Source organism: Podarcis liolepis (genome assembly GCF_965112155.1).
Source record: "Podarcis liolepis genome assembly, chromosome: 6".
Lineage (NCBI taxonomy): Eukaryota > Metazoa > Chordata > Lepidosauria > Squamata > Lacertidae > Podarcis > Podarcis liolepis.
In genome coordinates, this window is record NC_139559.1 from 2,015,328 (window position 1) to 2,028,505 (window position 13,178).

The following is a 13,178-nucleotide window of genomic DNA, read 5'->3' on the forward strand; positions in this document are numbered from 1 at the left end:
AGAAGGTGTTTGAGAAGAAGATGAAACAGCCAAGGGGACACAAATCTTGCCTATACAGTTTGCATTCTAATGGAGACTAGCCATGGAGAGCTCTCTTTGGATTCTGCCCTGTAATGCATTCCTGAATAAAGTCTGAGCAGCTGGGAACTTGGTGTGCATCTCTGTACATGAGCCCCCAAAGGGAATTCGCACCACGTTGGCTAGTCCTGGGCTGCAGAATGCTGCCTATTTATTAAGCATATATTAAGCCTTAGGGGAAGAGGTGAGAACATGGTGCTATATGCACAACAGGCTGGCCTTCCCTCAGCCCCTTCCTGCTTTCTTCTTTTCTTTGGGGTTTCCTATGGCCAGTGAGATGGCAGCAGCCATATCTGCCCCAGGGGGCACTTAGCTGGCCGGTGGGGCATGGACCTTTGCTGGCCCTGCTGAACTTTGCCCTGCTTCCTCCTGCAGGTTCATGGAGTCCGAGCTGGATCTCAACGACATCATCCAGGAGATGCACGTCATCGCGACCATGCCGGACCTGTACCACCTGCTGGTGGAGCTCAACGCTGTGCACTCCCTCCTCGGGCTGCTTGGCCACGACAACACCGATATCCTTTCTGGGGTGGAGGAGCCAGGCTCTGCTGTCAGTGCCCCCCCCCCCGCAGTTCTGGTTTCCTGCCGCTGCCCCTCTCTGTGTATTACCACTCACAGCGCAATTGGGATTCTCGTGAGAGTCTGAAGCCAGGCATGCATGCTCAGAGCAGCATGCTGTGGCATTGTCACTCGGCCTCAAAGCCAGCGGGGGGACCTTGGGCTAGAGGGGGCGTGAGCTGTGCTGATAGGATTGATGTTGCAGAGGTCAGTCTTGGCAGGGGAGGAACCCAGTCTGGGAAAAGCAGCAGAAGAAAAAGCAGACCACGTCTTGGGAGCAGGTGAGACTGGGAATAGTAATTCAAGGCTGCAGAGAGCACAGTGTTTCTCAGAAGGTGCAGACACATGCTGACAGCTGCTAGGAGCCACAGGTGAGAGTTGAGTGCAGGATGGGGACCAAAGGTGGACAAAGGACCCCAGAAGGAGCACGGCATGTCCTTCATCAGAAGTACTACCCCCTTTCCCCCCACATCCCACATCAAATGAAACGAGCTTGGTCTGCTAGGCACAGAAGTGCCATGGCAAAAGGACTGCAAATGAGCAGGCAGGCTAAATACACACACACACACACACACACACACACACACACACACACACGACTTGTTTATAAGGATTTTCCAAAGTTCTGAGTCATTTAAGGATGACCCTGTTGCAGTGGGAATGTTTAATCGCAAGTTGGGCAGTGTGTGTCCAAAAGGTGCAGGCCAGATTCCTCCATGAAAATGTACGTGGTTTTTGTGGAGAGCTTTTCCCGTGAGCTGCAGCTCTCCAACCTGTGACTTTCTCACCTGGCATTCAGAGCAAGACAAACCCTTTTCTCCTGGGTTTAGCAGGATTCTGTATTAGGCTTTTTGCTGCTTGCTCGCCACTGCAGAGAACAACGTTCTGCAGATCAAACCCCGCTGCTCATCTTCTCCCTGGTCTGGAGTGGAAAAATTGTGAAGTCAGTTGTCTTTGGTCCCGCTGGCTGGAGTGGTGAGTGGGCCAGTCACAGGAGACGGGGCATTCTTGGTGGTGGTGCCGGTGCTCACAGAACTCCCCACCTCCCCTGGTTGCTTAACAATAACATCAAATAACCCTGCAGGAGAAAGCTGTAGATAAAGGCTAAATACATCTTTATTTGTCCAGATATACGGTTTGGAGAAAAATGCTTTTTCAGTGGTGCTGGAGATGATTGTGTCAGTTGCACTCTGTTAAGGCTTGTGGGTTTGTGGTTTTAATTGTGTCGTACTGTTCTGCTGCTTCACTTGATTCAATTTACGTTAGCCCCCCTGTGCTCCAGTTGCAGGAAGAGCAGGTTACCAGAACAATGAACGAGTATTAAAGCCCAGTGAGTGCAGCAAAGCAGGAAGCGCCTGCTGTGCCTCGCCATCTCTGTCACCTTAGTTCGTGGCAGTGCAAAGCTTTGGCCGGAGACGAGGTTTGCGGGCAGCTTGAGAGTGGCATTTTGTACCCAAAGGTCAGCATGGATTTGTCATTCTCGGGGAAAAACACAAACAGTGGGGGGTTTGGCTGGGACTTGGTGGTCTTGCTTGCGGTGACCTTTCAGAGGAAGGAATACAAAGTGTTGTGTCTCTCCAGCCTTGAGAAGCTAATGCCTGGGAGTGACGGCCACTGCTGACGACTTGTCAGAATATCCATCGCTCAGCCCTGCATTGAGCAAAGCGGGGTCATCCTGTATCTGTCATTTAGATTGGGGGCAGAGGCTCGGCTGGTGACCTGCACGCCCCCTGGGGAAGGCGCCGTTGCCAAGAGCTGCTGGAGCTCCTCTGAAATGTTGGAAGGCAAAGCAGTAGAGAGCAAACCGAATCCTTAGACTTGAAACGCTGCGTTTTAGCAGAAGTGAGAATGCAAGGATCATTTGAGGTGAAGTACCTGGGCAAATGCGGCTTTGTGGAAAGGGAGACCAGAGAGATGTTTTGAAGGCTCCCCCCCCCGCCCCCCCCGAAAGGAGTGCTAAACTGAGCTGGCTCTTCACACTTGATTTAAGGTTGGTGCTTTGGCAGGAGGAGGACGGAGAGGCGAGGTGGATAAAATCCCCAGCGATAAAATTAATTTGTGGACAAGGCAGCTCTTCTGCTGAACCAGAGCCAAGGATGCGAGGAAGCGGTAATGCTCAGGTGGTGGCTTAAATTAGCAAAGGCTGAGAGCCTCCTGGGAAGAGAAGCTGCTTCCTTCTCCAGACCTCTTCAGCCCAGCTGGCAACATCTGCAGCAAGTTGATTCTGAAAAAAGCTGCCTCTTAATGGAGAGGGATTGCAGACTTGAAACAGGCCTTGTGTGAGCTTGAAATTTTATTTTGCAGCGATGGCAACTGGAACGCAGAAGAGAGCTCTCTCTCTCTCTCTCTCTGTCTCTCTCTCTCTCTGTGTGTAGCCAAGCTGAGGCTTGAGGGCATGGCTGACAGAGACAAATCCTGCTTTCCTTATCCCCTCCTTTTCTCCCCCTTTGGCCTTTCCAAGATGAATTAACGGCACAGGGACTTCAGCATCTTCTTGATTCCCTACCTGCAGAGCTGTGCACAAAGATATTTATCCTGCTGCATCCCTCAAGGGCCGCAGTTTACAATGATAAGTTAAGCCCCCACCCTGATAAATCTTGACACTAAGCCGCACTCTCTGATCCACCCAGATAAGGACTGCAAGCTAAATATCCCTTCTCCCATCGTACTTGCCCCCATTCACTAGAAAGCCAGCTTTCAGATGCTTGTCTTAACAAAAGTGAGGGAGGTGTGCAAGAGTGGAAGAGAGTTTGTTACATGATGGAGCAAGTTTCAGGATACACATGAGCCCATGACTTGCCTCTTTGGTATGCTGTTTATTTGATCGATAGAACCCTCCTGGTGATCCCAGTGGGACCTTTGAGTGGGCTGGGAGGCTGCTGGCGGAGCCATCACTCCAGCATATAATGTATTTTATTTGTTTATCGCATTTCTATCACACTTTTTGTCTTGGAATTTCTACCTCCCCCTGCCCCAGAAAGCACAGCCAGGGTGTTCTCTGTGGCAGCCTCTAAACTGTGGAGCCCTCTCCTCACAGATTTGCTTCTGACACCTAATTGATTTACCGTATTTTTCGCCCTATAGGACACACTTTTTCCCCTCCAAAAATGAAGGGGAAATCTGGGTGCGTCCTATGGGGCGAATGCAGGCTTTTGCTGAAGCTTGGAGAGCGAGAGGGGTCGGTGCGCACCGACCCCTCTCGCTCTCTAGGCTTCAGGAAGACATCCGCAGCCTAGGCAGCCCTGCGGGAATTCCCCGCAGGGCTCCCCACGCTGCGGATAGCAGGCTGCCGCCCGGCGCAAGTGGCACCCTGAAGCAGGGCACCCCTCACGCCGGGCAGACATCCGCAGCGTGGGGAGCCCTGCAGGAGTTCCTCGCAGGGCTCCCCACGCTATGGATAGCAGCCTGTCACCCGGCGCGAGGGGCGCTCTGCTTCAGGGCGGCCCTCACGCTGGGCAGACATCGGCCAGCCCCACAAGCTCGGGGGACAGCAGGGAGGCGCAGCGCCGCCATCCCGCTGTTCCTCGACCTGGTTCGGTTCCCCCGACCTGTTTTTTTTGGGGGGGGAATGGAATTTCTCCCCCTTTATTCCCCCCCCCCCCAAAAAAAACTAGGTGCGTCCTATGGGACGGAGCGTCATATGGGACAAAAAATACGGTAACTGATTTACACTACTTTTAAATAGTTGTAGTCCTCTCTGGGACCCCATTGTAGAGGGCCAACAGCAACATATCTAATGAACAACAGCTACAACTCCTCTTTCCTGGTGGGCCAGAGAAAGTTTTCAACATTTATGAAATAGGCTTTGTGGGCTCGACATTCAGCAGGGCATTTTTTTTCTGCTGCAAGCAGCTTCAATCTTCTGTGGAGAAGCGACAACTCTGATGCTGTGCTATGTTGGGGAGCCTGGCCTTGGAGTCCAACTATGCATTCCAGAAGGAGGGAAAGGAGGAGCACGAGATGAAGGCAGTGAGCTTTCTCTGCTGCCCTGGGAAGTTACTTCAGGAGGCCTCTACGTAGGACACCTCAAAATGTGGGTTGCCTTTTGTGATGTGCAGAGAATAGGTCAGGATTGATCTCATGGAACTTCGAAGTGTCAGGCATAGCCCTATTGGCTTTAGCCCAAACGTAGCAGAGTTTTCCTGCACAGCGAGGAAGCTAGTTGCGGCAGTAATGACTAGTCAGCTAGACTCAGAATAACTATTTACAGGATTTATTAAAAAAAGGAAAAAATAAAACCAGCAGAGTTTCTGCATACAAATAAAAGCAAAATAAATCCTCTCTTTCTCTCTCTCAAAACCATACACAGCACTTCTAACTCCTAACACATCTCAACTCAAACTGAGCTAACAATCCCTTGATAACAGAGTTGAGTGCTGCTCGTTAACCAATCAGAGTGAGTAGTTTCTAGGTCAAGCAGACCTGGGCTTTCTGCCAAGAGTAAATTGACACCAGCTTGAGTTAATTGGTGAAGCTAGAATCTGCAAGTTTCCCACGAGAACCAATTAACAGAAACTGAACATGATCGTCGCGTATTGGAGAATAGTCAAGTGGGCCTAACGAGCGGGAATGTTTCTGACGGAGCTGCACTGCGGTTTAAAGGATCTATCTGTTACATAAGCCCCGAGTTACAGGTTTGGGAACAAGAAACCAGAAGTTTTTGTGGGCAGCAGCATCCTGGCCCAGTTGAGCACGGCAGCCTCATTAGGAGTCTGTTTGCTTTCAGGTTCGCAATGGCAGCATGACATCCACAGATTGGATTTTTGCAGTCTTTGAAATTATTCCCAAGTAAGATAGCGAAAAACAGGGGAACAGGAATGGGTTGACCCCAGAAGCTTTGAATTTTGCAGGATGCCTTGGCTGTCAGATCACCTCCCTTCCTTGTCAATAAAATTAGGGCTGCTGCCCATACTAAATTCTATGATTCTACTCTGCCTGTGTGACATGCCCTGCAGCCATACCCAAATGGTCTAGCTTGCTGTCAGCTAATTCAAACATGGGTCCTCGTACCTCGGCCCCCTGCTGCTCCATGGACTGGTGTTGAAGATAAATGGGACTATCAAGTCTAGGGCAGGTCGTAGCCCCAGGAGCAGCCGAGTGGTGTTGGGTAGAGCCATAGATGTCATGGTCCTTGCAAAGAGTCTGGGCTGTCTCCTGAGAAAAGCGGGAGTCAAAGAAATTAGAGAGCCAGGTGGGATTGCAGATAAACTCTAGCCACAAACAAAATGTTCAGCCACTGCTTCCAAGCCACAGCTAAAAAGATTAATCTAAATTGGCTGACGATCACTTTCAGATGCAATTACTGCAGGCAGCACCTGGCACTCCCAGGCTCCCCAGCACCACTTCCTAGCCAGGTGTCACCCTTGACATCACTTCTTTCATCATCTCCAGAACCTTTGATTTGTATGCCGCTTTTCCATCGTTGAAACTCTGTTTGAGGCAGCTTACTACATGAAAAGATTTGCCTAATTACAAAAATATAACAAAAGCAACCACAGGCAATGAAGAAAAAGCATGTCAAAACATACACCACCAAATAAAGCAATTGCCATGTTGGTTACTGACTAACTAACTTAAGTACTGGAATCTCGTTTTGCAAGGGATCCGGTTGTTGTGGTTGCAGTGTCTGTGTGCGCACAGCGGAAAAGGGGTGTCTTCATTGCTGCTGCAAGCAGCCTTGCCTACTTGTAAAACCTGGCGTTCCTTAACGTTCTGTACATGTGTCTATAGCTGTGGTGGATCTTCTGCAGGAGCTTACAGACATCGACACCCTTCATGAAAGTGAGGAAGGAGCTGAGGTCCTCATAGACGCGCTGGTGAGTAGCCCCTTCTGGCCAGACCACCTGCCTGGGTGAGAGCCCCCTGGGGTTGGCTCTTGGCTTGCATTTCCTTGTAACACCAAGCCAGGATTTTCTTACCACGGCCATACACAGCCATCTGTTTGGTTGCGACTGTTGAGAGACGAACAGTGCTTTCAAAGGCAAGCACTCAGCTTGAAAGAAGAGGGTCAGGGCCAGTGTGCATTGCCATTTGATGTTCTTGTGAGAGCATGCCAAAAGCCTCGCAGGGTGAGGCCAAGAACCCACCTAGTCCAGCATCCTGGTCTCTCAGCCAACAGCTGGACCTGGTTGGCCCTGAGTGCAACACTCCTCTCCTCTCTCGTGATCCCAAGCAACCTGGAAGGGAGCACAGCATCTGAATACGCTCTGAACAGCAGGTGGAGAAGCTCAACCATTGTGTCTAGCAGCCACGGATGCGCTTCCCCTTTTGAAAAATGGTTTCTCCATGGGAAATCTGGGGACAGAAAGGACTAAATGGGAATAAGAACAAGAGGAGAGAATATCCTTGGTTAGAGACATCCATGCTTCCGAATACCACTTACTGGAAACCACAGAAGGGAGAGGGCTGCTCTTGTGCTCAATTCCTGCTTGTGGGTTTCCCTTTGGGGCATCTGGCTGGCCCCTGTGAGAACAGGATGCTGGGCTGGGTGGCCCATTGGCCTCATCCAGAAGGCGCTTCTGACGTTCCCTTCTTCCTCCTAAACTTCCGTTTCTTCCCTGCTGAGCTCCCCTTCCACCTCTCTCTTCCAGCCCCTCTCGTTTCGCAGCAAGCGATGGTAGGCAAAGTGGCTGACATAGTTGAAGGGCGCTCCTCCTCCACTGCGGGAAATGCATCCATGCCCTAATCAGAAGCTCGCCTTTTCCTGGGGAGAATTATTGAAGTTTAGCTGATCAGAACTGCCGAGCTGAGCGGGCTGTATGGGGCTGTGCTGGAAGGGAGGCCAGGCCAGCTGTCAGCGCTAGTGCGAACATCTCAATGTGAGCCTTTCCACCCCCCGTTTCAAGGGGAAGGGGTTGCTGCGCTAGTGAAACACCTGGGCTGCTCTGTGGCCTTTTGGCTGCTCTGCGGGGGTGGAGAGGGCAGGGAGCTGTCAGTTTGGAGGAGCAGAGCAGCGGCTGCAGCCTTCTCCCCCACAATCTCTCCTGCCTCTCCGTTTGTGATGTTACCTTCCAGAGGTTAATTACCGTTGCCCCAAATGAGTTCTTCTGGCTGGCCTCTGAGCTTTTTTAATTACCGGCTCTTCGTTTCAAGAGCCGGCCGAATGAATGAGATGGCGAGGCTGGGTGGGGGTGGGGGTGGGGAGACCAGAAGTAGGTGCTGAGGCTGTGTTCTGAATCTGTTGCGCAGAGAAGCAATAAACCCTGGACAAAAGCTCCTTTTGTGCCTGCTCCTTTCTTCCAAGCCTACTGACAATAGCCAGGTTTTGAGAGTGCTTTATTGTCTACCTTGAGCGAAATGGGTCACGGTTGACTTCTGAATGACTCCCCTTTATTTTACGGGAATAATTACTTTCTGGACATTTGAGCCAAGGTCACTGGATTGCCCGCTAACGTGATTTCACACCCCACGAGTGTTGTGGTGTTCTGACATCAAATTGTGAGGGTGCTCTGGTCCGTGGAACTGGATAGGGTATCTTAACGGACCATCTAGTCAGATCTGCTGGAAGGGCAGGAGTTGGTCATGCTCAGCTCTGTCCACATGGTTAGATTCCAGGGGATACTTTCTTGAACGATTCTTGTGCCAGCAAATCTTCAGGATGGAGCATCAAGGAAACTCATTACTTACTGCATTTATTTATTGAATTTATACCCCACCTTTTCCTCCGAGGAGCTCAAGGGGGTGGGCATGGTTCTCCCACCCTTCATTTAATCCCCACAACAACCCTGTGAGGCAGGTTAGACTGAGAGGCAGCGACTGGGCCAAGGTCACACCCAGGGAGATTCATGGATGAGTGGGGATTTGAACCCTGGTCTCTGCCAGGAGTGTGTGCAGGAGCCAGGCCCTGGGACTAGTAGGGCTTTGCAGTATTGGGGCCTTCCTGAGTTTGTTCTGGGGAGGCAAGGCACGGCCGCACAGGTGAGGCCGCTTGGTAACTCACAGCACCTGGTGGCAAGAGCTGGGAAGGGATATAAGGTCCGCATTTCCCTTTGGCTCTTTGCCACAGCAACATGCTTCCTACCTTGCTGCGTTTGGCTTCTTGCTTCCTGATCCTTGAACCGTGGCTTCTTGACTCCTTGCTTCTCGACCCTCGGACCCTTGACTTTGTGACTCCCTGCTTCCTGACCCTCTGACCCCTGGCTTCTGGACTCTCATTCCTGCTCTCACCCCGCCATCTTGCCCCCAGTCCCGACGTCCTCAGCTGGGACTTCAATCGCCCGTAGACCGGACCTTGACAGTCTCCCAAGTCTTAGTCTGACACGAACCCCCCACACCATTACTGACCCTCCTTGCTTCAGGTCCATCCTGTGGACTCCTACCCACCTAAGAACTCAGGGTCCTATGGATCGTCCTTGCGGAGCCTAAAGACATTGTGTTTAGGTTTCCCCACCCTAATGTTTGCCCGCAGGGCTGTCAATGGCTCCTAGCCACAGTTGGAGGCAGCAGAGCTTCTCAGTACCAATTGTTGGAACTGCAGGAGGGGAGAGGGCTCTCGCGCTTGAATCCCGCTTGTGGGCTTCCCACTGGGGCATCTGGTTGGCCCCTGTGAGAATAGGATGCTGGGTAGATGGGCCCCCTTTGGTCTACCCCAGCCGGCTCTTCTTACATTCTTAAATCCAGTAAATAATAGAAATAAACAATGAGAACCAGCTCAGTGAAATCGGTTGCAGCATAATAGCAGATGTCTTGGCTTGCTAAATTGTGCTCAGAGTGAATGTTGTTCGTGTCCAAAGATAATTTTAATCAGATAAAGTTGCCGTCAGCTGCATTCGTTGTGTGGGCTACATCATAAAAGGCAGGGAGTGATTGCTTGGTGTGAGTTTCCTCCCCCTCCCCCTTTTGAAAAGGCGGCATTTCTTCCCTAAGGCTTTCATTATGCGTAATTGCTGGCCCTTGGATTCTGCCCTCCGCAGGCGAGCAGGGCTGGAATCCTGCTCCATCCGCAACTGGCAATTGCTTTCAAGGCTGACAGGCAGCTGATGCCCAGTTGGGTTGTTCCGCTTGGCACTTTGGAATTCGGGGAGATTATAAGTCAATCAAGGCGTGATTTAGGGAATAGCAGACTTGTGACAAGGTCCACATTCTTCAGGTGTTTTTCTGTTGTGTCTGACGTAGGAAAGTTGTCCAATTAATTACGGGGGAAACACTGCAGTGGAGTTTAAGGGGGGAGGGGAGCTTTGAGAGCCAGCTTGTTCCCTTATCAGAGCGCATCTCACTGCAGTGTTGGTTGTTGTTATAATTATTATTATTATGTTTTGACTTCTGACTTTCCGCCAACTCCTCTGCTTTGCACTGATTTCTGCCACCCCCACTCCCTTAGGAACCCCTCTCCTAACCTCTTTTGTCTCCCTCTTTTGTGGCTCAGGTTGATGGGCAGGTGGTTGCCTTGCTGGTCCAGAATCTGGAGCGCTTGGATGAAAGTGTCAAGGAGGAGGCAGATGGTGTCCATAACACTCTGGGTAAGGAGGGCTTGACGGACAACCTCTCGTCGTGGACCCAGTCGGCAAGGACACAGATGTGTGTCACTGTTTTATAATGTTCATAGAGCTCCACGTGGTGGATCTCATTTGAGAGCAGATGTACCTGCTGGTGTCGGGGTCTGGGAGCAGGTCTTAGAGTGCAGCCAGGCCTTTAAAATGTCAGCTGTGCTATCTCTTAGCAGTATATTTGAAGGCAATCAGCTGAATAACAACTCCATTGCTCACCTTGTTCCATAGCGAGGGCTTCCACGTAACATTAGGAATGTAGGGACATACCTTCAGCCATCCATTATTGAGTGGAAATAATGAGTTGAGGTGTATCTGCGACTACCCTGCTTTCATTCACACTGATGTTTCCCTCGCAGCCGGGTGCTGGAATCAGATGACAATCCACTTAAGCGCCCTGTTTCCTCGGAGCAATCTCTTAAATCGGCTCCACCACAATATAATGGCCAGCAGCCCCTCTGAATCTGTCATCTTCCACTCAGTTTAAAAAAAAAAGGTTGATATTTTGCTGACTAGATATACCTGTAGAGGAGATAAGAGGGAAGGAAAATGTCTGAAGACTTGGTGCTGGAGTCTGGGAATCTGAAATTCCTTCTGGGTGCAATAGCTATTGAGGTGTAGATGTAGATAGATGAAAATTGAGTTTTGTAGCTGGGGGAGTAGCGGGGGGGGGGTGCAGGGACTTGAGGTTCTCTCTCTCTCTCTGTGTGTATGGAGAGTTCTTCACTTTATTTGGATGCTGGAAAAGGAAGTTGCTTCTCCCCATAAACAGAGCAAGCAGCAACCAAGAAATGCCTTTTCCAGACACAGAATTGCTCTTCCTGGGCGACATTGCAAAGAATGACCCCAAAGTAATGGCCCTTGTGTCAGAGCTGGTTGGTTTGTCAACAGAGAAAAAAACTTCACAAAAACAAAAGACCCTCTGCTATGTAAGGCTTTTTACCAATTCAAGAAGAGCAGCTGGTGGTTTGGGGGGGGGGGTTGGGTAGGGTGTGTGTGTTCATAATTATGAATTCTGGTTTAAGCCTGGATATTTATTTTCTTTTTAATTTTAATTTTAATTTTTAATTTTAATTTAATTTAATTTAATTTAATTTGATTTTTAAATTTTTAAAAGGTGGCGAGTGCAATCTTAACGAGATGAAACCCCTCCCCACACCAAGAATCAAAAGTTTAAACCATAAAGTCTCCCAGCTCCGGAGGCAAATAGTTCAAATATAAAGAGCAACTCCAAAGAGGGATAGCAAAGTATTAATTCATACAGAGATTCCCTTTACAAATAAAGATTTATAAAATATGAAAGTGTTCTTCATCTGTGGGTTCTATCATAATTTAGAATAAAGTTTCTATATGGTATTAAATGAGCCAGAAATTTGCATGTACTGTGACAGCACTGAGTCACCATGTGCCTTAATATCTGTAGAAGAAATAAAACCGTGCCGTAACTTTCTTTTTCTTACCTGTCCCTTCCCCGCCCTTCCTTCCAAAGCTATCATTGAGAACATGGCAGAGTTCCGGCCAGAGATGTGCTCAGACGCTGCCCAGCAGGGCCTCATGCAGTGGCTCCTCAAGAGGCTGAAGGCAAGTCACCCAGGCCGCTCCTGATTCATGTGCCAGACACTGATTTTAGCGCCTCTTGTCCTCCCTTTTTATTGCTCCCCCTGGCTAGCTCTCAGCCTGTGGTGCAAGGAGGGAGCTGCGGCCCAAGACAGGTCTTTCCTTGCCAGCTCTTCTCCCACCTCCTTTAAATGACTTCGGATCTCCAGGGCCTGATGAGCTGCACCCAAGGGTACTAAAGGAGCTTGCAGATTTATTCTCAGAGTCGATAATATTTGAGAATTCTTGGAGAACAGGCGGAGTCCCTGCAGACTGGAGGCAGGCAAATGTTGTCCCCGTCTTTAAAAAGGGGGAAGACTTAGGTACTACCGACTTACAGGTCAACTTCATATGGATATCAGGAGAGGTCCTAGAACTTAGATGTGTTCTAAAGCAGTGCTGCCTCCAACTGTGGAGAGCAGAGCCGAGCCATCTTGGCTAGGAGCCATCAGCAGCCCTCTCCCATTCCATGAACTTGTCCAATCCTCTTTGAAAGCCACCCGAGTTGGTGGCCATCCCTGCCTCCAGTGGCAAGGAGTTCCATAGTTTAACTCTGCGCTGTGTGAAGAAGTGCTTTCTTTTAGGATGAGGAGGCAAATGAAGGCAGTGTGCCCCCAGTCTGCGCTATCCTTGTCCTTCATGCCTTTCCTTTCAGATAAGCTGGCTGAACCAGGAATGCCCAAGGGCCCAGTTTTTCGTTTGAGCAGAGGCATTGTCCTCCCATCTTCTCCTGCTCTCTGGCTGCCACAGGTCCCCTTGCGCACTCCTGTAAGGAATGTGCCGCCTGCTGCAGAAACCCATAAATGTTCCTCTGTGACCCTATGCACTTGTTAGCAGAAGCAATTTGTAATTTGCTGGTTGCAGGTGATAACAGAACTTACGTTTTCTGCTCTCTTTCCCCCCCCCCCAACCCACTATTCTAATTTTATTCTAGGCAAGTCTGTCTTGAGCATAAAACTGGTCTCTGCTTTGTAATTATCCTGCTAACTCAGTGTCTTAGAAACTGGGGCATCTAGGAATCGCATTGCAGCTCCTCCATTTCTAGGCACCACCGTCACCTCGCCACCTTTAAAATTCCCAGTCCTCGGTGCAGGATCCACACCTTTCCCCTCTTACTTCCCACACTGGAGGGTTCCACTGGGTTTGATGAAATGTGACCAGGTGGCAGAGACATCCCAGTATAGAGGAGGATCACTAATGGGGAGCTTGCCTGTTCATGGGGCAGTGATCTGGTGACCTTCCCAGGGTTCTCCTCCCTGTTTGGAGAAAGGGAGAGTAAGAGGCACCATGATAGAACTGGATAAAATCACGCATGGCATGGAGATAGTGGCTCGGGAAAGGTTTCCCTCCCTCTCCCATGACACAAGAACTCACGGACGTCCAGTGAAGCTGAATTTTGGAAGGTTTAGGACAGAAAAAAGAAAGTCCTCCTTCACACAGCCCATAGTTAAGCGGTGGAAC

At 50.1% G+C, this 13,178-nt stretch overlaps 1 protein-coding gene across 1 annotated transcript in view; it reads left to right on the top strand.

Annotated features, from left to right (window-relative positions):
* The window catches only part of CTNNBL1 (catenin beta like 1), an 87,936-nt gene that overhangs the window by 22,892 nt on the left and 51,866 nt on the right, over nt 1-13,178 (top strand). Inside the window, exons 4-7 of the mRNA XM_083507432.1 lie at nt 454-593; nt 6,355-6,452; nt 10,001-10,094; nt 11,611-11,702. Of these exons, the coding sequence (XP_083363558.1) occupies nt 454-593; nt 6,355-6,452; nt 10,001-10,094; nt 11,611-11,702 (424 nt within the window). The remainder of the gene's footprint in view (nt 1-453; nt 594-6,354; nt 6,453-10,000; nt 10,095-11,610; nt 11,703-13,178) is intronic.